At 38.6% G+C, this 25,226-nt stretch overlaps 8 protein-coding genes, 1 long non-coding RNA gene, 1 other non-coding gene and 1 pseudogene across 15 annotated transcripts; 8 read left to right on the top strand and 3 right to left on the bottom strand.

The window, feature by feature from the left end:
* Positions 1–243: 243 nt before the first annotated feature.
* On the top strand, positions 244–4,177 carry SBT3.5 (Subtilase family protein). Of its 4 annotated transcripts, none has more exons than NM_001333022.1 (10): positions 244–463; positions 861–952; positions 1,037–1,134; positions 1,268–1,423; positions 1,526–2,202; positions 2,294–2,382; positions 2,489–2,737; positions 2,866–2,980; positions 3,062–3,254; positions 3,346–4,177. In NM_001333022.1, exons 2-10 carry the CDS (start codon positions 930–932, stop codon positions 3,915–3,917), a joined length of 2,172 nt encoding a protein of 723 aa, NP_001321957.1. In that variant the 5' UTR covers positions 244–463; positions 861–929; the 3' UTR covers positions 3,918–4,177. The 4 variants fall into 4 exon arrangements, with proteins under 4 accessions (NP_001321957.1, NP_564412.1, NP_001321956.1 ...); NM_103027.3 differs by lacking the exon at positions 244–463 and adding an exon at positions 560–778 and having other exon boundaries at positions 3,346–4,163; NM_001333023.1 differs by lacking the exon at positions 244–463 and adding an exon at positions 589–778 and having other exon boundaries at positions 3,062–4,097.
* AT1G32950 (Subtilase family protein) lies at positions 4,109–7,885 on the top strand. 2 transcript variants are annotated; one of them, NM_001333025.1, is made up of 11 exons: positions 4,109–4,254; positions 4,513–4,582; positions 4,673–4,764; positions 4,842–4,939; positions 5,047–5,202; positions 5,313–5,986; positions 6,090–6,178; positions 6,283–6,531; positions 6,632–6,746; positions 6,817–7,009; positions 7,089–7,821. In NM_001333025.1, exons 3-11 carry the CDS (start codon positions 4,742–4,744, stop codon positions 7,658–7,660), a joined length of 2,169 nt encoding a protein of 722 aa, NP_001320283.1. In that variant the 5' UTR covers positions 4,109–4,254; positions 4,513–4,582; positions 4,673–4,741; the 3' UTR covers positions 7,661–7,821. The 2 variants fall into 2 exon arrangements, with proteins under 2 accessions (NP_001320283.1, NP_564413.2); NM_103028.3 differs by lacking the exon at positions 4,109–4,254 and having other exon boundaries at positions 4,457–4,582; positions 7,089–7,885.
* AT1G06637 lies at positions 7,836–8,043 on the bottom strand. The gene has a single exon (NR_139121.1). It is a non-coding gene; the product is annotated as an other RNA (long non-coding RNA).
* Positions 8,044–8,310: 267 nt separating this feature from the next.
* Positions 8,311–11,711, top strand: SBT3.3 (Subtilase family protein). Its single transcript, NM_103029.3, has 9 exons — positions 8,311–8,504; positions 8,596–8,687; positions 8,780–8,877; positions 9,017–9,172; positions 9,264–9,940; positions 10,032–10,120; positions 10,192–10,555; positions 10,638–10,830; positions 10,919–11,711. The coding sequence occupies exons 1-9, from the start codon at positions 8,412–8,414 to the stop codon at positions 11,488–11,490; spliced, it is 2,334 nt and encodes a 777-aa protein (NP_564414.2). The 5' UTR covers positions 8,311–8,411; the 3' UTR covers positions 11,491–11,711.
* On the bottom strand, positions 11,711–15,043 carry AT1G32970 (Subtilisin-like serine endopeptidase family protein; the record flags this gene model as incomplete). Its single annotated transcript, NM_103030.2, has 10 exons — positions 11,711–12,546; positions 12,869–12,983; positions 13,068–13,313; positions 13,395–13,483; positions 13,564–14,073; positions 14,171–14,280; positions 14,333–14,454; positions 14,600–14,686; positions 14,758–14,849; positions 14,975–15,043. 10 exons carry the CDS (start codon positions 15,041–15,043, stop codon positions 11,782–11,784), a joined length of 2,205 nt encoding a protein of 734 aa, NP_174573.1. The 3' UTR covers positions 11,711–11,781.
* Positions 15,044–16,149: 1,106 nt separating this feature from the next.
* AT1G32975 (uncharacterized protein) lies at positions 16,150–16,960 on the top strand (the record flags this gene model as incomplete). The annotated part of the gene is made up of 2 exons (NM_148503.2): positions 16,150–16,183; positions 16,632–16,960. The coding sequence occupies 2 exons, from the start codon at positions 16,150–16,152 to the stop codon at positions 16,958–16,960; spliced, it is 363 nt and encodes a 120-aa protein (NP_683344.1).
* A 378-nt stretch (positions 16,961–17,338) lies between these two features.
* AT1G32980 (Subtilisin-like serine endopeptidase family protein) lies at positions 17,339–18,423 on the bottom strand (the record flags this gene model as incomplete). The annotated part of the gene is made up of 2 exons (NM_103031.2): positions 18,196–18,423; positions 17,339–17,989 (listed from the first exon to the last, which is right to left on the bottom strand). Exon 2 carries the CDS (start codon positions 17,909–17,911, stop codon positions 17,339–17,341), a length of 573 nt encoding a protein of 190 aa, NP_174574.2. The 5' UTR covers positions 17,912–17,989; positions 18,196–18,423.
* A 293-nt stretch (positions 18,424–18,716) lies between these two features.
* Positions 18,717–20,463, top strand: PRPL11 (plastid ribosomal protein l11). The gene is made up of 4 exons (NM_103032.4): positions 18,717–19,107; positions 19,199–19,371; positions 19,584–19,647; positions 19,989–20,463. Exons 1-4 carry the CDS (start codon positions 18,888–18,890, stop codon positions 20,198–20,200), a joined length of 669 nt encoding a protein of 222 aa, NP_174575.1. The 5' UTR covers positions 18,717–18,887; the 3' UTR covers positions 20,201–20,463.
* Positions 20,464–20,520: 57 nt separating this feature from the next.
* MIR856 lies at positions 20,521–20,791 on the top strand. Its single transcript, NR_139817.1, has one exon. It is a non-coding gene; the product is annotated as a microRNA ath-MIR856 precursor (primary transcript).
* A 237-nt stretch (positions 20,792–21,028) lies between these two features.
* On the top strand, positions 21,029–21,223 carry AT1G33000 (annotated as a pseudogene; the record flags this gene model as incomplete). Its single annotated transcript has 1 exon — positions 21,029–21,223.
* Positions 21,224–22,347: 1,124 nt separating this feature from the next.
* AT1G33010 (F-box and associated interaction domains-containing protein) lies at positions 22,348–23,652 on the top strand (the record flags this gene model as incomplete). Its single annotated transcript, NM_103034.1, has 3 exons — positions 22,348–22,460; positions 22,545–22,913; positions 23,049–23,652. The coding sequence occupies 3 exons, from the start codon at positions 22,348–22,350 to the stop codon at positions 23,650–23,652; spliced, it is 1,086 nt and encodes a 361-aa protein (NP_174577.1).
* Between the last annotated feature and the right edge of the window lie 1,574 nt (positions 23,653–25,226).

The raw sequence follows: 25,226 nt of genomic DNA on the forward strand, positions 1-25,226 counted from the left end.
AGCATAAAATATATTTTTAATCAAATGATTTCTGTTTCATGTAACATTTAAAATTAAGATTTTATCTTAACAATTAAAATTATCTTCCGCATTCAATCAATCAACCTAAGTCAATGGCTAATATTGACTCTTGAAGAGCTTATATTTTAAATGGGCCTTAAATCCGAATCAAAAGCCCAATAAAGCTTCGAATCATCTTCTCCGATAGTATCACATCCTTCTTTTCTTTTTTTTCCTTTCATCGGAAAATTTCAGATGCTCACAAATTTTGATTTCACGAACATGAGTTTGCAGAAGAAACTTATCTTTTACAAATTACAAAAACGAGTCTCCGTCGTGACGGTCGGCGACGGCGATTTCGTTCCTGCTGCGAAAAGATTAAACGATTATGTAGAAAGGATTGGCATGGAAGGAACACACTAAGTAAATCACTGCAGATACTTTGAATTCAATACTTGTTAAGGTTCGTGTTCTCATTTCCTTATTTCAATTTCGTTGAAAATTCTGAGAGAACAAAGCATTATTGACCACGCAAAAGACGAAATTGAGTTTGACGAAGACGTTTTGATTTTCTTCTCCACTCGTTGTGATTTGGTCTGCAAGAAAACTAAATCACGTTTTCTATATAATTTAATGGTGCTTTCTCAAAAGTCTTCAAGTTAATTGCAAAATTGAAACACTGTTTTTGCTGGGAATGAGGAATTGTAGAGTATTACTTGTCTTGGTGCTAAGTTTGGTTATAGTTTTGAATGTTGTACGAGCTAGTGATGAAAGCAAGGTAAGCTTGATCTTCTTCTTTACCGAAAAAAGAGAATAGGTTATGACCAAGTTTTGGTTTTGCTGTGTTGATGATTATATAGGTTCATATAGTGTATTTGGGTGAGAAGCAGCATGATGATCCTGAGTTTGTTTCAGAATCTCATCACCAAATGCTATCGTCACTTCTTGGAAGGTTAAAACCTAGCTACTTGATAAACTATTCAACACCATTATGTATCATGCTGTTGTTAACAATGGCTTTTATCTTGTGTTACAGTAAAGTGGATGCTCATGAATCAATGGTGTACAGTTACCGACATGGATTTTCAGGCTTTGCTGCCAAGCTTACCGAGTCACAAGCCAAGAAACTTGCTGGTACTCATAGCTCTCTGTTATCTTGAATTTCACCATGTCTTTGGTTTCTTAGTAATTTGATGATAATGATTTAAAATTAGTAATTTACTTTGTTTAGCTGAAATTTTGATTGGTAATGCACTTTTGGAAACAGATTCTCCTGAAGTTGTTCATGTCATGGCGGATAGTTTCTATGAACTCGCTACAACTCGAACTTGGGATTACTTAGGTCTTTCTGTTGCCAATCCAAATAACCTCCTAAATGATACAAACATGGGTGACCAAGTTATCATTGGCTTTATTGACACAGGTATAAGTAGTTCTCATTAGATCGTAGCTTGATCTTAATTCATGTTTCAGATCGTACCTTTATTGAAGCGCCTCAATGACTTGGCATTTTGTGTGGCTATAGGAGTGTGGCCAGAGTCTGAATCATTTAACGACAATGGGGTTGGACCAATACCAAGCCATTGGAAAGGAGGATGTGAATCAGGAGAAAAATTCATATCAACAAATTGCAACAGAAAGCTCATAGGAGCCAAGTACTTTATCAACGGCTTTCTTGCTGAAAACGAAGGATTTAACACCACAGAATCACGCGACTACATTTCCGCTAGAGACTTTATTGGACATGGCACACACACCGCCTCTATTGCTGGTGGTTCATTTGTTCCTAACATAAGCTACAAAGGACTCGCTGGAGGAAACTTGAGAGGTGGCGCACCGCGTGCTCGCATAGCGATATACAAGGCTTGTTGGTATGTGGATCAGCTAGGCGCAGTGGCCTGTTCATCTTCTGATATCTTGAAAGCAATGGATGAATCTATGCACGATGGTGTTGATGTTTTATCACTCTCTCTCGGCGCTCAGATTCCTCTGTATCCTGAAACTGATCTGCGTGATAGGATTGCTACTGGAGCGTTCCATGCAGTAGCAAAAGGCATCATAGTTGTTTGTGCAGGAGGGAACTCTGGCCCAGCGGCTCAGACTGTGTTAAACACTGCTCCTTGGATCATAACAGTGGCTGCAACCACTTTGGACCGGTCCTTTCCCACACCTATTACACTTGGGAACCGCAAAGTGATACTGGTAATGCATATGTGTCTGTTTTCTTTAATCAACGAAACACACCCCAAATCTTGAAACTATCTGATTATGAGTTTTTCAACTGTTAATGCAGGGTCAGGCACTGTATACAGGTCAAGAACTTGGCTTCACCAGTTTGGTTTACCCAGAGAACGCAGGGTTCACCAATGAGACCTTTAGCGGGTATCATCAAATTTCGTGTTCCTTGTTAAGACTTACATGCAATGTTCAATAACAGTTTATGTCAGTTATCTGACATTTTTCTAAATATGTACGTAACATTTTGCAGTGTCTGTGAGCGCCTTAATCTCAACCCAAACCGTACAATGGCAGGGAAAGTTGTGTTGTGTTTCACAACAAACACACTCTTTACTGCTGTATCGAGAGCTGCCTCTTACGTGAAGGCAGCCGGTGGTCTTGGCGTGATCATCGCAAGAAATCCAGGTTACAATCTCACTCCATGTAGAGATGATTTCCCCTGTGTAGCCATTGATTACGAGCTCGGGACAGATGTACTTCTCTACATACGCTCCACTAGGTATGAAACTATAAATAAGTAATACGTTATCAGGTGTTTCACTCCATCCAAGAAACATAGAATTTTATGAAAAGTAGACAACTTTCTGAATCAGTAAATATCTTTTGGCTGGATATTGTGGTTTGCAGATCACCTGTTGTGAAGATACAACCTTCTAGAACACTCGTTGGACAACCTGTGGGGACAAAGGTGGCAACTTTCTCATCAAGAGGACCTAACTCGATTTCCCCAGCGATTCTTAAAGTATGTCCGGATCCTAATTTTCAGATTTTCTGCATCAGATGTTTTCAAAAACAAGAAAATGTAACGTTTTTTGCAATGCAGCCAGACATAGGGGCACCGGGAGTGAGCATATTAGCTGCTACATCTCCCGATTCCAATTCAAGTGTAGGGGGATTTGATATTCTTGCGGGAACATCGATGGCAGCTCCAGTTGTTGCGGGAGTTGTTGCACTTCTTAAAGCTTTGCATCCTAATTGGTCTCCTGCTGCATTTAGATCAGCTATTGTCACTACAGGTTCTTATTTTCACTCAATCGCAGAACAACCGATCAAAAGCAAAGGGCAAAGGATACACTTGTCTCAATAATTGTGTTCACTACTTTGCAGCTTGGAGAACAGATCCATTCGGAGAGCAGATATTTGCAGAAGGGTCATCTCGCAAAGTAGCTGATCCGTTTGATTACGGTGGAGGCATTGTGAACCCTGAGAAAGCTGCAGATCCCGGTCTCATATACGACATGGGTCCAAGAGACTACATTCTCTACTTATGCTCCGCCGGGTACAACGACTCATCTATCACTCAGCTTGTCGGTAATGTAACAGTCTGCTCAACCCCCAAAACTTCCGTTCTTGATGTCAATTTGCCGTCAATCACCATCCCAGACCTTAAAGACGAGGTCACTCTCACCCGAACCGTCACTAACGTTGGAACAGTCGACTCTGTCTACAAGGTCGTGGTCGAGCCGCCGCTTGGCATTCAAGTGGTTGTGGCACCGGAGACACTAGTGTTTAACTCCAAAACCAAAAATGTCTCCTTCACGGTCCGTGTATCAACTACACACAAAATCAACACTGGATTCTACTTTGGAAACTTGATATGGACAGATTCTATGCATAATGTGACTATTCCTGTGTCTGTGAGAACGCAGATTCTGCAAAACTACTATGATGAGAACTGAATGATTCTTATTACCTTGAATAAATTGTATTAAGCAAGTTCATCTGCCTTGCTCATATGTTAATAAACCAATAAGACAAATCGACTTAGTGGTTTTTGCTTTGGTATAACATTATTACTCCTCACGGCATTTTCCTTCCCGTGCCGTATGGCCGCCTTGTATATTGATTGCCGATAATGGACTGTAAGTAATCTTGTTTTTACCATGGAGGCTTTTTCTACATAGCTTAGGATATTGGGATGGATGATACCAAGTAGTGCACTGCCACTACCAGAAGAACCAAGTTTTTTACAGATTCTCAATCATCACATAGGAGCCACGGTGGCTTTATTTGCTGGTAAGCTCTGTCGAATCCTGTCTTGAATCTAAACTTTCTTTAAACTAGAATATAGTTGACCTTCTACTGAGTGGAAAACATTCTTTAGTTTATATGTGACTGAAATAGAAGAACATGCGAAAAGACCATGTCCAAGTAATGTCAACATTCTTGGAGAAGACATCTATATATAAACATGTTCGTGCCTCCTCGTATAGTTTCCATGTAGATTGAAAATTAATGAAACTTTCTTTGTTTGCTTGGAATGAGGAATTTTAGATCATCAGTTCTTGTGGTGCTAAGTCTGATAATAGTTTTGAATGTCGCACGAGCTAGTGCTAAGAGCAAGGTAAATTTGATAGTTTTTTTTATCATACATTGAACAAAAAATAGGTTTTAACCAACTTCTGGTTGTTTTGTGATGATGATAATTATATAGGTTCATATAGTGTATCTGGGGGAGAAGCAACATGATGATCCTAAATTTGTCACAGAATCTCATCACCAGATGTTGTCTTCACTTCTTGGAAGGTACACAGCTGATTCAATTCCAATGGGTCGCATTATGTCTAAAGCTCTTACTGAAGAGTTTTATTCTTGTGTCACAGTAAAGATGATGCCCATGAGTCAATGGTGTATAGTTATCGACATGGATTCTCAGGCTTTGCGGCCAAACTCACCAAGTCACAAGCCAAGAAAATCGCTGGTACTCTTAACTCACACCCATGTCTTTAGCTTCTTAGCACTCAAATACTTTGATCGTCTGAGCTGAATGTTTTCATTGCTGATGCATTTTTATTCTGCAAATTACAGATTCTCCTGAAGTTATCCATGTCATACCGGATAGTTACTATGAACTTGCAACAACGCGGATTTGGGACTACTTAGGTCCTTCTGCTGATAATTCGAAGAATCTCGTAAGTGATACAAACATGGGTGATCAAACTATCATTGGTGTTATTGACACAGGTACACAACAATAGTTTTTTTCATTACATTCTAAATTTTACTTTTGTTTCCGTTGTGTTAGATTTCTTCATTTTAGCGTCTCAATGACTTGCAGTTTCGTGTTATTGTAGGAGTGTGGCCAGAGTCTGAATCATTTAACGACTATGGGGTTGGACCAGTACCGAGCCATTGGAAAGGAGGTTGTGAACCCGGTGAAAACTTCATATCAACAAATTGCAACAGGAAGTTGATAGGAGCCAAGTACTTTATCAACGGTTTTCTTGCTGAAAACCAATTCAACGCCACAGAATCCCCTGACTATATATCCGCTAGAGACTTTGACGGCCATGGCACGCATGTCGCCTCCATTGCGGGTGGTTCATTTGTTCCTAATGTAAGCTACAAAGGCCTTGGTAGAGGAACCTTGAGAGGTGGTGCACCTCGTGCTCGCATAGCAATGTACAAGGCTTGTTGGTATATAAACGAGCTAGACGGAGTGACATGTTCATTTTCTGACATCATGAAAGCAATTGACGAAGCTATTCATGATGGTGTTGACGTTTTGTCAATCTCTCTCGGTGGTCGAGTTCCTCTGAATTCTGAAACCGATCTACGTGATGGGATTGCTACCGGAGCATTCCATGCAGTCGCAAAGGGCATTGTAGTTGTTTGTGCTGGTGGTAATGCTGGCCCATCATCTCAGACTGTGGTAAACACGGCTCCTTGGATCTTAACAGTGGCTGCAACCACTCTAGACCGGTCCTTTGCCACACCTATTATACTTGGGAACAATCAAGTGATATTGGTAAAACAGAGTAGCTCTTCTACAAATGTCGTTTCTTCTTTTCTTTAATAAAAAAAACAAGTTAGGCCTTCGAACTCTCTGATTATGGGTATTGTTACTGCAGGGTCAAGCAATGTACATAGGTCCGGAGCTTGGCTTCACTAGTTTGGTTTACCCAGAGGATCCAGGGAACAGTATTGACACCTTTAGCGGGTAATTAATGATAACAAATCTATTGGTGCTTGCTTAGAAATTTGTTCAGTTTCCCTAAAGAACATTATTCTCTGATATCCTTCTGAATACGTAACATTTTTCAGTGTCTGTGAGTCCCTTAATCTCAACTCTAACCGTACAATGGCCGGGAAAGTTGTATTGTGTTTCACAACAGCAAGAGATTTCACTGTTGTATCCACAGCTGCGTCTATTGTGAAGGCAGCCGGTGGTCTTGGCCTGATCATTGCAAGAAACCCGGGGTATAATCTCGCTCCATGTAGTGATGATTTTCCTTGTGTAGCCATTGACAATGAGCTTGGGACCGATATACTTTTCTACATACGTTATACTGGGTATGAAACTATGAATTATGATCTTCACTTCTTATATTAGCACATGCTCAGTTGTTTCATTCCCTTCAAGAAACACATAATCATAAGAAAAAAAATACAGATCACCTGTTGTGAAGATACAACCTTCTAGAACACTCGTCGGAGAACCTGTTGGGACAAAGGTAGCAACTTTCTCATCAAGAGGGCCTAACTCGATTTCCCCAGCGATTCTGAAAGTATGTCTGGATCCTTATTTTCTGACTTATCAGTTTTTCTGCAATATCTCTAATTTTTTACACAATGCAGCCTGATATAGCAGCACCCGGTGTGAGCATTTTAGCTGCTACATCTCCCAATGACACCCTCAATGCCGGTGGATTTGTTATGCGTTCAGGAACATCAATGGCGGCTCCAGTTATTTCAGGAGTTATTGCACTTCTCAAGTCTTTGCATCCTGATTGGTCTCCTGCTGCTTTTAGATCAGCCATTGTCACTACAGGTTCTTTATCTTCTTGCAACTAGAAAAGCAAGAGAAACTTGAATCCCCCTTCAACTCAATAATCTTCTTTATTTTGTAGCTTGGAGAACAGATCCATTCGGAGAGCAGATAGCTGCGGAAAGTTCATCCCTCAAAGTACCTGATCCGTTTGATTATGGTGGAGGCCTCGTGAACCCAGAGAAAGCTGCAGAACCAGGTCTCATACTCGACATGGACTCACAAGACTATGTTCTCTACCTGTGTTCCGCTGGTTACAACGACTCATCAATCTCTCGGCTTGTCGGTAAAGTAACAGTCTGTTCAAACCCCAAACCTTCTGTCCTGGATATCAACTTACCTTCAATCACCATCCCAAACCTCAAAGACGAAGTCACTCTCACCAGAACCGTCACTAACGTTGGACCAGTCGACTCGGTCTACAAGGTCTTGGTTGAGCCTCCGCTTGGGATTCAAGTGGTTGTTACACCAGAGACACTAGTGTTTAACTCCAAAACCAAAAGTGTCTCCTTCACGGTTATTGTCTCGACCACACACAAAATAAACACTGGATTCTACTTTGGTAGCTTGACTTGGACTGATTCTATCCATAATGTGGTCATTCCTGTTTCCGTGAGAACGCAGATTCTGCAAAACTATTACGATGAGAACTGAATGATTCGTAATAGTTATTTATTACCCCCAAACATTTGTTTCTTACACTTCAGCCTCGTTTAATAAACCACTAATCTCTGTGTTGACAATGAACTAGAATTTAGTTGACCATGTATGTAGTGAGTGTAAAACATTCTTTAGTTTCTGAGTGATCCAATTCCAAGAAAATGTAAACATTCTTTGAAGGAGACATCAGACCTCTATGTATAAAATGTTCGTGCTTCCACAACCAAACCTTTTTTTTTTTGCTTGGAATGAGAAATTTTGTCATCAATTCTTGTGGTGCTATGTCCGATAATAGCTTCGCTTTGCTTGTGTTGTGATAATCTCAAGTAGGTTTAGGTTCATATACAGTGTATATGGATTGGCCGAGAAGCAGCATGATGATATATAGTGCATGCTCGTACTACTCACAAGCTAGCTAGCTTTATTATGTATAAATAGTATAATCTTCCGCCAAGGGATTGGCATGGAACATAGTAAGGAAAGTGCTGCAGATACTTTGAAATTATTATATCTTGTTCATCTAGAATACATTAGACCCCACAAAGAAAACAAAACATTCTTGGCCACACAAAGACCAAGACATTTCCGTTTATTTTGAATTTTCGTCTCAGTCTCCCACAAGTCGTACGTAGTATAATTGCATACAAACTAAAACACGTTTCTATATATATATAAATGCTGGTGCTTCTTTAAAAATATTCAAGTAGATTGAAAGAAAGTGAAGGAACACTATTTCTTTTCTGGAATGAGGAGTTTCAGATCATCCATTCTCTTGGTGCTTCTTAGTCTTATAACAGTTCTGAATGCCACACGAGCTCGTTCTGAGACTGAGAGCAAGGTAAAGTGTTCTTTTTTTCTCAGACCGAAAAAAGAGAATAGGTTATGACTTATGACCAAGTTTTGGTTGTGTTGTGTTGATAATTATATAGGTTCATATAGTGTATCTCGGCGAGAAGAAGCATCATGATCCTGAGTTTGTCACAGAATCTCATCACCAAATGCTTGCGTCACTTCTTGGAAGGTACATATAGCTTATTGATCAATTATTCAGTTCATGTGGGTCGTCACATTATGTCTCAAGCTTTTTACCAAGATTTTTATTTTGTGTCACAGTAAAAAGGATGCCGATGACTCAATGGTGTATAGTTACCGACATGGCTTTTCAGGTTTTGCGGCCAAGCTCACCAAGTCCCAAGCCAAAAAAATAGCTGGTACTCGTGGTTGTCTTAAGTGTCACACACACCTTGTCTTTGCTTCTTAGCATTCAAAATATTTGATATTAACTAACACTATAGTTTGACTGTCTAAGCAAGAATAGCTTAATGTTTTCATTGCTGATTCTTGAAACAGATTTACCTGAAGTTGTTCATGTCATACCGGATGGTTTCCATGAGCTTGCGACAACACGGACTTGGGAATACTTAGGCCTTTCTTCTGCCAATCCAAAGAACCTCCTAAATGATACGAACATGGGTGACCAAGTTATCATTGGCGTTATTGACACAGGTATCAGTATATATATTTCATCACATTGTAGATTTTATCTTTGTTTCTATATTTTAGTGCCTCAATAACTTGTTGTTTTGTGTGGTTGTAGGAGTGTGGCCAGAGTCTGAATCATTTAATGACAATGGGGTTGGACCAATACCAAGGAAATGGAAAGGAGGCTGTGAATCAGGAGAAAACTTCAGATCAACAGATTGCAACAGAAAGCTCATAGGAGCGAAGTACTTTATCAACGGGTTTCTTGCTGAAAACAAAGGATTCAACACCACAGAATCACGTGACTACATTTCCGCTAGAGACTTTGATGGCCATGGCACGCACGTCGCCTCCATAGCGGGTGGTTCATTTGTTCCCAACGTAAGCTACAAAGGCCTTGCTGGAGGAACCTTGAGAGGTGGTGCACCTCGTGCTCGCATAGCAATGTACAAGGCTTGTTGGTTTCATGAAGAGCTAAAAGGAGTGACTTGTTCAGATTCTGACATCATGAAAGCAATTGACGAAGCTATACATGATGGTGTTGATGTTTTGTCAATCTCTCTTGTTGGTCAAATTCCTCTGAATTCTGAAACCGACATACGTGATGAGTTTGCTACTGGATTATTCCATGCTGTGGCAAAAGGCATTGTAGTTGTTTGTGCAGGTGGTAACGATGGTCCAGCAGCTCAGACTGTGGTAAACATAGCTCCTTGGATCTTAACAGTGGCTGCAACCACTCTAGACCGGTCATTTCCCACACCTATTACACTTGGGAACAATAAAGTGATCCTGGTAAAGCAGAGTAAATGTTCGCATGCGTTTTTGTTTCTCTCTTGTTATCAATGGAACTCTCTGATTATGAGTATTTTTAATCTTACTTCAGGGTCAAGCAACGTACACAGGTCCAGAACTTGGCTTAACTAGTTTGGTTTACCCAGAGAATGCAAGGAACAATAATGAGACCTTTAGCGGGTAAGTAATGTTATGTTTTCATTGAAAAGATTCATTTTCTGATATTCTACTGAGTCTGTAACCTTTTGCAGTGTGTGTGAGTCCCTAAATCTCAACCCCAACTATACAATGGCCATGAAAGTTGTGCTGTGTTTCACAGCCTCAAGAACTAACGCTGCAATATCGAGAGCTGCATCTTTTGTGAAGGCAGCCGGTGGTCTTGGCTTGATCATCTCAAGAAACCCGGTGTACACTCTCTCGCCATGTAATGATGATTTCCCATGTGTTGCCGTTGACTACGAGCTCGGGACCGATATACTTTCTTATATACGTTCTACCAGATCACCTGTTGTGAAGATACAACGTTCTAGAACACTCTCAGGACAACCAGTTGGGACAAAGGTGGTAAACTTCTCATCAAGAGGACCTAACTCGATGTCCCCGGCGATTCTAAAAGTATGCCTTAAACTTCTCATCAAGAAATGCTGCAATATCTAGATTTTATAGAATCATAAGAAACTCTATTTTCGCGATACAGCCCGACATAGCAGCACCAGGAGTAAGGATATTAGCTGCTACATCTCCCAATGACACCTTAAATGTCGGTGGATTTGCTATGCTTTCAGGAACATCGATGGCTACTCCAGTTATTTCAGGAGTTATTGCACTTCTTAAAGCTTTGCATCCTGAATGGTCTCCTGCTGCTTTTAGATCAGCCATTGTCACTACAGGTATTTGATCCCCTTAGGCCAAAGCAGCAAAGCATTTTATAGAATCTTGAATCCCTTTAACTCAATAATTGTGGTCTTTACTTTGCAGCTTGGAGAACAGATCCATTTGGAGAGCAGATTTTTGCAGAAGGGTCATCTCGCAAAGTATCTGATCCGTTTGATTACGGTGGAGGCATTGTGAACCCTGAGAAAGCTGCAGAACCCGGTCTCATATACGATATGGGTCCGCAAGACTACATTCTCTACTTATGTTCTGCTGGTTACAACGACTCATCTATCTCTCAGCTTGTCGGTCAAATAACAGTCTGTTCAAACCCCAAACCTTCCGTTCTTGATGTCAACTTACCTTCAATCACCATTCCAAACCTCAAAGATGAAGTCACTCTCACCAGAACCGTCACTAACGTTGGACTAGTCGACTCGGTTTATAAAGTCTCGGTCGAGCCTCCGCTTGGGGTTAGAGTGGTTGTGACACCGGAGACACTAGTGTTTAACTCCAAAACCATAAGTGTCTCCTTCACAGTCCGTGTCTCGACCACACACAAAATCAACACCGGATACTATTTTGGTAGCTTGACTTGGACTGATTCTGTCCATAATGTGGTCATTCCTCTGTCTGTGAGAACACAGATTCTGCAAAACTACTATGATGAGAACTGATTATTTATGGATCTCTATGTGTTTGTACGAAGAAATCATTAATAGTCTAAGGTGATTTGAGTAAAACACGTCCCTCTGCGTTTGGATCTCTCAACCTATATTATTTGACCATCTTTTCTTCCTCCCCAAGAAATTTTGGAATAAGCTTTTAGTAGATGGTATGAAATATTCAACAACCACATCAATCATATTATTAATCAATCATTAACAAAATGACACACAAAAAAGGAAACCAAAACAAATAAACGAGTGCAGAATCTAAAGTTTTAGTTGCAAGATACAAAGGCCTAATCAGTTTTCATCATAATAACGCTGCATGATCTGAGTTCTCACAGACACAGGAATAACCACATTATGAACAGAGTCGGTCCAAGTCAAGCTACCAAAGTAGTATCCAGTGTTCACTATATGGTTCGTTAAGACACGAACCTTAAACGAGAGCTTCCTGGTATAAGCATTGAACACTAATGTGCTTGGTGTCACGGTCACGTTAACACCCATTGGAGCCTCAATCACAGGCTTATAAACTGACCCTACTGGTCCAACGTTGGTAACCGTTCTAGTGATAGTAACTTCTTTTGCAAGGTTTGGGATTGTGATTGAAGGCAAATTGAGATCAAGAACTGAAGGTTTAGGGTTTGCACATACTGTCTTCTTGCTGACGAGTCCAGTAATAGATGAATCTGTGTAACCAACTGAACACAAGTAGAGGATGTAATCTTTAACTCCCATATCGTAAACAAGACCGGGGTTTGCTGCTTTCTCTGAATTCACAACGCCTCCTCCGTAGTCAAATGGATCAGCTAATTTACGGTTTGATCCGTCTGCAAAAATGGGTTCACCGGACGGATCTGTTCTCCATGCTGTAGTAACAATGGCGGATCTAATGGCAGCAGGCGACCAATGAGGGTGCACAGACTTGAGGAGTGCTACAATTCCTGCAACAACAGGAGCTGACATCGACGTTCCTGATTTCATAGCAAATCCTTTGTCATAGAATGTATCATTTGGAGAAGTCGCTGCGAGTATGTTTACTCCAGGTGCTGCAATATCAGGCTGTATCCGAGAAAGCAATCAGTGTAATTTAATCAAAAGAAACTAGATGAAACTTCAGTCAAAAGTAACTACATTAAACTGAAGACCACATTTATACCCTATTTATAGTGAGAGCATAGAAAACCTTAAATCTAACTAATATAGCAAGAAGCCATGAACTTATTGTTAGATTGTCCACATAGTAAGAGATAAAGTCCATGATTAAACCTTATTTTCTAAGAATCTAGTATAGGTTATGGTTTTGAGTTCAGGATTTAAAGAATCTAGTTGAGTTTTAGGGTTTAACAGAAACAAAGAATGAAACAGCTAGGTCAGAATTTACCTTGAGAATTGCAGGAGAGATGGAATTAGGTCCTCTCGATGAGAAAGTCGCGACCTTTGTAGCCACGGGAAGTCCAACCAACGTTCTTGTAGGTTGAATCTTGGCGACAGGTGATCTACAAAACCAACCATTTGATATACAGAAGCAATAACTAGGTAATGGTTACAAGTAGATGAAAATATGTATGACTGTAATATACCTAGTGGAACGTATGTAGAAGAGTATATCAGTTCCAAGTTCGTAATCGACAGCAAGGCAGGGGAAACCGAAGCATGGACTAAGCTGATGGCCCGGATTTCTTGCAACGATCACGCCGTAGCCATCAAGTTTAACTACATCTGATGCAGCCTGAATCATGGTACTATAACTCGTCGATTTTGTGAAACATAAGACAATCTTTTCTTCTATTATATGAGCTGGGTTCTTGGCAAGATCTTCACAGACTCTGAAAGTTGTATAAGATTGGAGTTAGACTCATTCGGGAAAGACTCTTGAAATGTTTAATCAGAGAGACAAAAAAAGTTACCCATAAAATGTCTCGTTGCTTGCTCCTGAATCTTCAGGGTAAACCAGCTCGGTGAAATCAATATCTGGACCTTGATACAATGCTTGACCCTAAAACTTAAAAATGTTATACAAAGATTGTGAAAGAAGTAATCTTAATCCTTTTTTGAACTATTGCAAAGCTTAATTACCACAACTGTGACATTGTTGCCAAGTGTAATAAATGTGGGAAAAGACCGATCTTGAGTGGTTGCAGCAACGGTAATGATCCAAGGAGCCGTGTTGCTAATAGTCTGAGAAGAGGGACCAGCGTTGCCACCGGCACAAACGACGGGAATTCCCTTGGCAACTGCATGAAACGCTCCAACCGCCACACCGTCTTGAGTGTCCACTTCCGGAAACAGAGGAACCGAGAAGCCGTTGGAGATCGACAAAACGTCGACACCATCGTGAATAGCTTCATCTATTGCTTTTACCAAATCCGCAGCTGAACAAGTAGTTGCTCCTGTAACTAAGTGCCAACAAGCCTTGTACATAGCTATGCGTGCCCGTGGGGCCCCGCCTCTAGCGGTTCCTCTCCCAAGTCCTAAGTAGTTCGTGTCCGGGACAAATGAGCCAGCAGCTGTTGCAGCCACGTGTGTCCCGTGACCGTCGAAGTCTCTAGGAGAGATGTATTCTGGATTCTCCGCGTGTCCCAGTTGCTTTCGTCAGCACCAAGAAATCCATTGATGAAGTATTTGGCGCCAATTAATTTTCTGTTGCAAACGGTTGAGCCGTTAAAACTCTGTTTTGACACACAACTTCCTTTCCAACGTTTTGGTATTGGTCCAAGACCATTGTCACTGAATGATTCAGACTCTGGCCATATTCCTGTTTTAAAAGTATAAAACCAAACCAGTTTAGTGTAACTTTAGAAAGAAAAAAAAAAAATCGATTTAAGAGGCAAGAATCCCGGTTTACCGGAGTCAACAACGCCGATGATGAGTTGGTCTCCCATGTTAGTTTGGTTTAGAATATTCTTTGGATGTTTTGAAGTGTGTTGTAAGTAATCCCAAGTCCTAGTTGTCTGTAACTCGTAGAATCTATTGGGTATGACATGAACAACTTCAGGTAATTCTGTTTTTATAACAAGATAAGAATTTCATTTAGCCATGGCAATTAAAAAAAAAATCAAACTACAACTATTCTACATCCTAATCAATATTTTTGTCTTATATAAGTAAGTACCTGAGAGTTGATTCACTTGGAAATTGGTTAGTTTGGCTGCGAAAGCTGAGAAGCCATGGCGTCATTGAGTCATGTGCAGCTTCTTTACTGTTATGTATTAGCAAAAAGAGTTACGCATTTTGGTTATGGTTTTTGGTCAAAGTTGTAAATTCTATTACCTTCCGAGGATTGACCAAAGCATCTGATGATGAGACTCGGTGACTGAGTCAGGATCATCGTGTTGTTTCTCACCTAGATACACTATGTGAACCTAGCTAGCAAATCATAATAAAAAAAAATACAAAGTTTAGCTGTTTGCATGAACTCTAAACTCATTGAAGAACTAATTTAACCACCAAAAGATTGAGTAAGAGATTCAGATCTCGGATAAAGTACCTTAGTCTCAGCAGCATTGTTTAGAGTAAGCATTAGACATATAGCCACAAGAATCAGTGCTCTCGTCATCTTGGGTTCCATGAGAGAGATAGATGTAATGTAATTTACTTGATGCATGTTTTTATAGATAAGGTTGAGCTTTTAGGGTGAATTTGTTATGAAAAAGGGTTTAAGGTGACATTGTTTGAACTTTGAAATATATTAAATCATTTTATAATATGAATTTGAGCATGTTTTCATTACAATTATATTGTTAGTTTATTTTCTCTCTTTATATGTAAGGAATCACATAAGAAAGTTCCTCATTTAAAAGTAAATCTACAAACTATTATAATCTTAGTGACTTTCTGCCGCACTATACACCCGTAGAAACGAAGTGGCCTATTGATTTCATCTTATTTTATAGACTATGATTGGTTCCATTTTGAAAAGCAATTGTTCCATTTTATAGAATATGATTGGTCCCATTTTGAAAAAAAATATTTTATTGTTGGTAAAGCAAAAGAAAGACGAATTACAAAACACGAGATCTAATCACTCTGGTTGATGGTCCAATGAACGCGATAATTCTTTTGTGTATTAGTCAATCATCAATATATATAATGGTACACTAAACAAACAAACAAAGGAATGCAGAATCTGAAGTTACAATTACGAGATATAACGAATTAATACAAAGATCTAATCTGTTTTCATCATAGTAACGCTGCATGATCTGAGTTCTTACAAACACAGGAATGATCGGTCACTCCAAGTCAAGCTTCCAAAGTAGTATACAGTGCTCACTCTATGGTTAGTTAGAGATTGCTTGAACGAGAGCTTCCTGTCCTCGTTGTCACGGCAACGTTAACTCGCACCTCTAAAAAAACTTTAACCAAAACCGAACCGAACCAAAATATATATAGAACCAATATACATATAGTTACAATTTTTATAAAACCAAAACACCGTAAAAAATAGAAACAACACATACAAATGTCTCTAATAATGATTAAGATTTCTGGCTAGATGATACATGTGAACATATTTTGTTACTTGAGAATGTATGTAATCTTGGGTAAACTCTCATATAGTTTGAGAACTGATTTAGCCAAAAATCGATTATCCTCTATTACCATGACATTGCAAATGATTGTCTTGGTGAAGCAAGATTCGACTTAATGAAGCAAACAAAAATGAGAGGTGACAAGTTCACCCTGAGAGACTCTCGTAGAAACATGCATTTGCTTTAGGCTACAAAGAGTCTTCATTAAGACTTTTTGTTAGATTCAACGATTTTTAATGTTTCCGGATATATAAAAGATCAATTTGATCATCCCTTATGTTGAGACTTTACCCTCGGCGATATAGTTAGGATAATGGTTTTCCTACGTGGGTAGACGAAGAAATAAAAGCCATTAAGTCATATGAGATAAATCAAGTTAGGTTACCTATGATGTTTACATGATTCGTGCAATATCTGATCGATTGATTTGATATGTGTTATGATCTCTCAAGAAATTCCAAAATCTCTTCTCTTACTATAATCAATCATGAATTCGATGCTCAATACCTCCCGATTCTTATTTTTCTCTCTCTCATCACCGACAATCATCAGAAAAAATAAAGTTTGACACCAATGGCAAAATTTCAAACTTGTATTACGGTGGACGTGGAGTATGCTTGAAAGTTGACGGTGGACGTGGAGTATGCTTGAAAGGTGACGGGGGACGTGGAGTATGCTTGAAAGGTGACGGTGGACGTGGAGTATGCTTGAAAGGTGACAGTTGCGACTTCAACCATTCTTATACACTTCCTCGGCGTGAAGAGGTGGAAAAACACCAAATTGAGTTATTCAAAGAAGAGATTCTGAGTTACATGAGGAAGTGGATCTCTCCGCATGAATTTCTTCAAAAGGTTCTAGATTTCAACTTGAAATCTCTGTTGGTGGATTTGGCAGCCACATTCAACGTTCGCTACCCGGAGAGACAAAGACTTCTAGTATGATCCTTTACCAAAACGGAATCATGGCGTAAGTTGTTGTTTGCTTCTTACTTCGGCCTTGGTGTCTTATGCAGTTTCAGCCTCGACAATCATTTATATAAACAAAGCAAAGAGATTATTTGTATAGACTAAAAAATTCATTATAGGTTATTATTACTTTTTTCTCTTATGGATTCTCATCTTCTCATTTCCCCCTTTTTATCAATTGCCCTATATTTGGTTTTCTTCTTCCTCAAGAAACTTAATCATAAGCTTTTTAGTAGATTGGGATGAATATTCAGTAGCAATGTTATCTTTATTATTAATCCATCATTAACAAATCCAGTAGATTGGGATGAACAGAGTCAGACCAAGTCAAGCGACCAAAGTAGTAGCCAGTGTTCACTCTATGGCGAACACACGGACTTTGAACGAGAGCTTCCTCGTCTTAGCGTTGAATACTAATGTGCTTGGTGTCACGGTAACGTTAACACCCATTGGAGCCTCAATGACAGCCTTATAAACTGACCCTACTGGTCCAACGTTGGTAACGGTTCTAGTGATAATAACTTCTTTTGCAAGGTTTGGGATTGTGATTGAAGGCAATTTGAGGTCAAGAACTGAAGGTTTAGGGTTTGCACAAACCGTCTTCTTGCGGACAAGTCTAGTAATGGATGAATCTGTGTAACCAACGGAGCACAAATATAGAACATAATCGTTAACTCCCATATCGTAAACAAGACCGGGTTTCGCGGCTTTCTCTGAATTGACAACGCCTCCTCCATAGTCAAATGGATCAGCTAATTTACGGTTTGATCCGTCTGCGAAAATGGGTTCACCGGATGGATCTGTTCTCCAAGCTGTAGTAACAATAGCAGATCTAATGGCGGCCGGAGACCAATGAGGGTGCAAAGACTTAAGGAGTGCTACAATTCCTGCAACAAAAGGAGTCGACATTGATGTTCCTGATTTCATAGGAAATCCTCCGTCATAAAATGTATCATTTGGAGAAGTAGCTGCGAGTATGTTCACTCCAGGTGCTGCAATATCAGGCTGTATCAGAGAACAAAACAAGTCTCAGTTTAATCAACAAACTAGATGAAACTTCAGTCAGAAGTAACTACATGAAGACTACATTTAGGTATACATTTATAAAACCTAAAATTTAACTTACAAAGCAAACATCTTTGTTCAAAGAATCTGGTAAAGTTTGAGACTTATCAAAATCAGAGAATTTAGTAGCTAAGCTTGGAATATACCTTGAGAATTGCGGGAGAGATGGAACTAGGTCCTCGCGATGAGAAAGTCGCGACCTTTGTAGCCACGGGAAGTCCAACCAACGTTCTTGTAGGTTGAATCCTTGCGAGTGGCGATCTACAAAACCAACAATTGGATATACAGAATCAATAACTATTCTTTGTCAACCGTATTATTTTTAACATTTAACCAATATAAACCTTAAAATTTTGGGACAATGATCCTTCCATTTTGACTCATCAATAATCGTGTGAAATCGTATTTACTTAAATAAAAGAGTACATAAAAGTTGTGAAAAAACCGAAGAAGTATAAAAAAACACTGCTAAAAGTTATTTGAGAAATGTATTTTGATACTGCATTTAATTGAAAGGTATTACCTTGTTGACATAGTGACGGCTCCGCTATAGTTCCAGTCGTCACTATGCCACCACCCAAATTCAAATCAGCATGATCTTGACAACAACAAAAAACAAAAATCTCTTCCTTGGTCCATAATTCCATATAATGTACTCGTTTTCATGCAACATTTGATCCTAGACGACTACTACAGACAGTAAATGGGCTTGATCTGGAATCTTACGCCTATTTATTTAGGCCCATTAAGCCCATAAAGTGGGAGAACTAAAAAAGTGGATAGGATTTGTGAACTCGCTCTTTAGCTTTCACTAACCTTCTTCCTTCACAGTGAATCAATGGCGTCTTCTTCTCTATCAACTCTTTGCAGCTCAACTTCTTCTTCTCTACATCCCAACTCCAAACTCTCACATTCTCTTTCAGCTAAATTATCCTCCAAAGCAAATGTTTCCGTCCAATTTCTGGGAAAGAAACAGTCTCCGCTTCTCTCCTCAACTCCGAGATTTCTCACTGTTATCGCCATGGCTCCACCTAAACCCGGAGGCAAAGCTAAAAAAGGTACAATCTTTTCGCTACCCATTTCCTTAAAACCTAGAAATTCTCTTAATTTCATTGCTTGATTGGTGTTGTGGGTTTGGAATTTTTGTAGTTGTGGGAGTTATCAAACTTGCTTTAGAGGCGGGAAAAGCAACTCCGGCACCACCGGTTGGTCCGGCGCTTGGTTCTAAGGGAGTTAACATTATGGCTTTTTGCAAGGATTATAATGCAAGAACTGCTGATAAAGCTGGTTATATCATTCCTGTTGAAATCACTGTCTTCGATGTGAGTTTTGTACTCTCTCTACTACAAATCTTGAGTTTTTGTTTGATTAAGCTAAAGAAGAGTAACATTTGTGGTGGTAATTGGTTATCAAAAATGTGTTTTGCAATGTTTATGTGTATTTGGTATTGATTCATAACTTGTTATAGATTGGTGATGTGTTTCGAGTTTTAGGTTTATGAGATTGTTTATGGAGTTTGTATGTGTGTTTGCAGGATAAGAGCTTCACGTTTATTCTCAAGACCCCGCCTGCTTCGGTTTTGTTGCTTAAAGCTGCAGGTATTCTTTTGTTGAACCTGAATGAGTATTGTGACCAATAGGTTTATCTCTGTAGAATTGATCTTAAGGTACTTGCTTGAATCATATCTTGCTATTTGCAAAGCCTAATAACTTGAGTTTTGTTAGATCACATTATACGTGTTCTCCTTCTCAACCATATAGATTCAAATTTATAGCGTGGTAGAAGAACAAAATCATTCATGCCATGTATTTTGTGATGTTGTTTTCTGGATATATAGATTGAATGACATAATGGTAATAAGTTGTGGCAACTCTTACTTTTATTTTTCTTGTCTGTTCCTGGGAGTTTTGGGATGTTTGACGTTTGTTGGTGGAAATAGGTGTTGAGAAGGGATCAAAAGATCCACAGCAAGATAAAGTTGGGGTGATAACAATAGACCAGCTACGCACAATTGCAGCAGAGAAGCTACCCGACCTGAACTGCACGACCATTGAATCCGCTATGAGAATCATTGCAGGAACTGCAGCTAACATGGGGATAGACATTGACCCTCCGATTCTTGAACCCAAAAAGAAAGCAGTTTTATTGTAAAAGCCTGGTTGGTAGTTTCTATTCCATAATGCCTTATTCGTTTCAAAGTGTAATTTTCCAACATGACGCTTAAGAGAGTTCGATATAATGATGCAACATGTATGTGTTTTTTTTGTTTTTATCAAAAATGAAATTTAACAAGTGCAACTTGAAACGCATGAATGGTTTACAGTCTCAAGAATTGGTAAGGCATGTAATCATTGTGATTGTATACGAAACAGAACACAAATAAGGGATTATTTAATGCCAATGACCATTGTTTACCTCTCGTCTCTATACAAACCAAAGTGTCTTGTGTATTCAATTCTGATGAGCCGCTTATGTATAAGAGGTGAGACTGTTGGCTTTAATCCTACCAATAACTTCAGCTGCATCATGAAGAGTAGACAGAGATTCTGGCGGTTGAGGGTTTCTTCGTAGAGGTTGATCGATTCTTAATGTCCTGTGGATTTTAAGTTCCCAAAACTGTTGCTTAGGACATACAAGATCGTTCAATGTCCAAGAAGAAACCTGAGCCGCTACAATCATCGGTCTAATCTCTTTAGCAGATGAAGTTATTTGTGGTATAAAACCCACAGTTTTATCATGCATTCTCACATATCCATGATCCATCTGTACACAATTGGCAATTCTCAAACAATTATAGCGTTTGTTACAAATAAAATTCTTAATCAAGGTTGGTTCATTGTATCTTAACCATTCTTTAGTTCCTGTCTTCCAGAGTCTTTTTTTTTTTTCTGTAAACTTTAGGTTTCAAAAAAAAAAAAAAAAAAAAGTTTTAATATATATATACAAATGTAATCTCATTCGCTGTCCTTCCTCGTACGCATGTGCTATGGCTTTATCTCAAGGGACTGGATAGTCCGGATTTCTCACAAGTATAGGGAAACTAATCGTCTAGCGGATGAGTTAGCGAACTATGCATTTTTTTTTGCCTCTTGGTTTTCAGTTTTTTTATGTTTGTCCGGATGCTGTTTATTCGGTTATGTTGGAAGACCGGAACGAGATGTCGTTTCCGCGTAATGTTCGTTTGTAATTTCTTTTAGTTTGAATAAAAAATAGGGGACATTGTTTCCTATCACTCACCAAAAAAAAAAAATGTAGCCTCGATTGTGAGACTCGGCCAAACAATAAAGAGATTTGGAGTTAATTATGTTGCTTGGCCTAAAAGAAACAAGGGTATTATCAATCTGTATACATGGAAGATTACAAAATTAAGTGTTAGAGAAAACTACTGTTGAGCCTTCTCTCTCCATAATGAAAATACATTTATACCCTATATCATATTTGTTCTTGACGTTAAAAATTTTGTTACCTTTTAATAATAATGTTATCATCTTCCCATAATTATACAATCTTTGAAATCAAATCGTTGGTTCAATAGCTGATAATTTGTTCATATCGTCAACTGTATTATTAACATGTTAAGTAGGTTTGTATCTTAAGTTTTTTCATCCATATATCAAAACTCCATCTATATTTCACTAACAATTTTATCCTGATAATACGTTATCTGTTAACTATTCTGATGCATGTATTTTTTCTACATGATTATTCAGTCGCAAGTCGACTTTTTTTGCTCTTCATGCTAAATATTTTGTTACCTTTTAATAATAATGTTATCTTCTTCGCATATATATGTGTCTTTGAAATCTAAACATTGGTTCAATAACTGAAAATTTGTTTATATCGTCAAATATATTATTAACATATTAAGTTGGTTTATACTCCATGTCATTTCATCCATACATCAAACTCCATCCATATTTCGCTAACGATATTATCTCGATAATGCGTTATCTGCTAACTATCCTGATTTTTATCATATCTCTTTGTAGGGGTATATTTGTCATATAGATTTTAGTTGAAAAAAGTTACCTAAATAAATGGTCTTCATGTATAGATTCTTAATTATTTGATGGTGCATGTATAGATTTTTAACTCACCCAAGAAACAACAGGATCCACTATAACGTGGTCAAGGAAAAGAATCATCAGTATAAGAGATGGAATGGAAATTGAATCCAAAGACCAATGAAATAATATTATTCTAAAAGCCCATGTTTCTTGGGCTTTAGGTTAGCGCCGACTAAGAATAGGTTCCAATCTACTTAGAGTCTCTGCGATCTGTCAACAAATACAACGATAATGAATAAAGGGAACACTTTAGATTCTATCCCTACTGATCTTATACTCGAGATATTCTCGAGATTGTCTGCAAAGTCAGTTGGGAGGCTTCGTTGCCTGTCCAAGCTATGGAGGTCCATGCTTGGCCTTCCATATTTTACGAAGTTATTCTTGACCAGGTCCTCTGATCATCCACGTCTCTTTTTTGGGGTCGAAAGAAAAGGTGAGTGGTTCTTCTTCTCGTCGCTTCAGCCTCAAAATCTTTATGAGAAGCCGTTTCTTGTAGTAGCCGCAGATTTTCATATGAAGTTCTCTGAAGACATGAGCCATGACATTTATAGCTATGCTTCTGGTTTGATCTATTTTCCTAAAATGTTGATCGAAAACGAGAAATCGGGTGCAATACGTGTGATATGTAACCCTATCACGGGTCAGTATGCGATCTTACCTAAACTGATTACGCTACAAGCGGCGAGAAGTTTTTTAGGGTTTGATCCGATTGACAATCAATTCAAGGTATTGCTCGTGAACAACGATATAGTTAATAATGACATGGATATTCTAACATTGGGAATTGGAGAATTGATGTGGAGGAAGATACAATGTGCCTTAACACATGAGCCTTATTATGAGCATAACTGAATATGCATCAATGGGGTTTTGTATTACTTAGCTGAACTAAATGATGGAACATCTGCTGTGGTATGTTGTTTTGATGTTAGGTCAGAGAAATTGAAATTTATTGAGGCAAAATGCTTTTTTGCATTAGATGATGTACAATTGATAAACTATAAGGGTAAATTAGGTGGGATTAGTTGGAATAATCATGAGGTTGCTCCCGTTGAGTTGTCTATGTGGGTTCTAGAAGATGTCGAGAAACAAGAATGGTCCAAAAATGTCTACATTTTGCCTAAGAATGTAGTCCCTAATAACTGGTTGCACGCTGCTGGAGTGACTGTTGAAGGTGATATTGTTTTCTCGGAGGCTGTAGTATCCAATCCGTTTGATGTTTTCTACTTTAATCCCGAAAAGAACACTCTCCAACACGTTGAAACCCATTGTAACCATGAAGTGTTTGACGATGAGAATCTAGTTAACATCTTTGTAGACCATGTAGAGGATCTTAAGTTTGATGTTATGAAGCCAACATATGCTGCAACATCTATACGCCCAACAGAACAGAAGCATAAACCCACGAGCACAGAAACATCGATGTCTAGAAAAGATCATCAAGTGAGGACCATTGATCAACCGCAACAAGATCGTTGTACGTTTGAGAGCATTAATAACAAATTTGATGTTATGTGTCTTTTAGATGATGACTAATTCTCAGGTATTAAAACCTGATTGCTTTATGTAAACATCAAGTTATCCTAAAAGTTCTTCATAAGAAATTAAGATTTTATACAATTAAGAGCCATGACTGAAACTGTCTTCGTAATGTTTGTAACATTTGAGTATAGCTATTTTGCTTGTGACTGTACAGAATGTTAGAAATCCAGCTGCTATGACCCAACGTGTGTGTTTCTCTTAGACCAAAAAACCTCGCACATTCCGGTGTGTCAAAATTTGAACCGTACCCGTTTTTTTTTCTTTTTTCTTTTTGTAATATCTTGAAGTTCAGATCCAAAGGTCCTACATCTTCCAGAGGCGGGACCCACATCAGGTTAAATTCATCTATTTTAGAAAAGTGGTCCCTCCCAACGTGCCTCGAACCCAACACCTCCACCTGGGAGATTTACCACTAGGTCAACAGTACGTTGGTCAACCGTACCCGTTCTTCACTTCACTGGTGCAAACTCTTCTTCCCTTAATACCTGCATCATTTCTCAATCCAGTTTCCAGTTCATGGATGGTATATTGGTATATATCTTCTTCTCCGCCAAATGAGGCTGCCAAAAACAAAGACATCAACTCGTCTTTGTTTTTAGGTCGGTGGCCACTTATCTAAAGTGAGCATGTGTAAGCACACCTGAGTAAAGTAAATAAATTTAATGATTTCAGCTGATGCTTGGTACATAGACCACTATCTTCTACTATGTAAAGAGTTTTTTTTTTCTTTTTTTCTGTGAAATTCTTAAACTAACCAGCATTTCGGATATCCAATTTTTCTAACGAGATTTTTTCAAGTTAAGGATTGGTGGTTATTACGGTATGATCTAGTAATTTCATAAAAACAAAGTTAAAGAAATTAAACGAAGAATATTATAGAGGTCTTAAAAGAACATTTAAACATTACGTACTTTAGGAAAACATTAGTTCGTTCCCAAGTAACGTGTAACACTAGTAGGACATGAAAATGATAACCAGAAAAAAACATAATGTTAAGCCAACACACAAATAGCCATAAATCTTGGTCCGTCTCTTCGTAATACGTACAAACCAAAAAGTTGAGTTGTGTGTGCAGGTTCTAGAGGATGTGCATGTTCAGAAACAAAGAATGGTCGAAATATGTCTATATTTCGTGGTAGAAAACAATGGTGGATCAGTACGTACAATTTTCGTAGCTGCAGTGACTGCTATAGGTGAAATTATTTTGTTAAATTCTAGGCGAATAAATTGGTTTATGTTGTTAGAATGCTAGCACACACTCCAAAACGCATATGTCAAACTGTCGACTGAAATATCACTAAAAGGGTTTTCTTGCAATGTACATCAGAGAAAACCTAAAGAAGAAGCAGAGATACATTGACATTGTGCCAGTCTCTTACGTACTCTTGAACCAACTTTTTGTTTCAAACTCTTGAACCAGCAAAGCCGAGGAAAAATTGTTTTGGAACAAAAACTTATAAATTGTGGTATTTAAGAGAATTTTCCATTATTTAAAATCCATTTGATTTTTTTTTTCTACTTTCTATTTTAATTGATTTAATGTTTAACTAAAGTTTAGGGTCCTATTT

The sequence above is a fragment of the Arabidopsis thaliana genome (assembly GCF_000001735.4).
Source record: "Arabidopsis thaliana chromosome 1 sequence".
Lineage (NCBI taxonomy): Eukaryota > Viridiplantae > Streptophyta > Magnoliopsida > Brassicales > Brassicaceae > Arabidopsis > Arabidopsis thaliana.

Coding starts and splice junctions, on each gene's coding strand:
- SBT3.5 (NM_103027.3), top strand. CDS start 695: ATGAGGAATTGTAGAGTATTACTTGTCTTGGTGCTAAGTTTGGTTATA. Junction 953..1,036: donor CTATCGTCACTTCTTGGAAG/GTTAAAACCTAG, acceptor CTTGTGTTACAG/TAAAGTGGATGCTCATGAAT. Junction 1,424..1,525: donor CATTGGCTTTATTGACACAG/GTATAAGTAGTT, acceptor GTGTGGCTATAG/GAGTGTGGCCAGAGTCTGAA.
- AT1G32950 (NM_103028.3), top strand. CDS start 4,499: ATGAGGAATTTTAGATCATCAGTTCTTGTGGTGCTAAGTCTGATAATA. Junction 4,583..4,672: donor GAGCTAGTGCTAAGAGCAAG/GTAAATTTGATA, acceptor ATAATTATATAG/GTTCATATAGTGTATCTGGG. Junction 4,940..5,046: donor ACAAGCCAAGAAAATCGCTG/GTACTCTTAACT, acceptor TGCAAATTACAG/ATTCTCCTGAAGTTATCCAT.
- SBT3.3 (NM_103029.3), top strand. CDS start 8,412: ATGAGGAGTTTCAGATCATCCATTCTCTTGGTGCTTCTTAGTCTTATA. Junction 9,173..9,263: donor CATTGGCGTTATTGACACAG/GTATCAGTATAT, acceptor GTGTGGTTGTAG/GAGTGTGGCCAGAGTCTGAA. Junction 10,831..10,918: donor ATCAGCCATTGTCACTACAG/GTATTTGATCCC, acceptor TTTACTTTGCAG/CTTGGAGAACAGATCCATTT.
- PRPL11 (NM_103032.4), top strand. CDS start 18,888: ATGGCGTCTTCTTCTCTATCAACTCTTTGCAGCTCAACTTCTTCTTCT. Junction 19,108..19,198: donor CGGAGGCAAAGCTAAAAAAG/GTACAATCTTTT, acceptor GAATTTTTGTAG/TTGTGGGAGTTATCAAACTT. Junction 19,648..19,988: donor TTTGTTGCTTAAAGCTGCAG/GTATTCTTTTGT, acceptor TGGTGGAAATAG/GTGTTGAGAAGGGATCAAAA.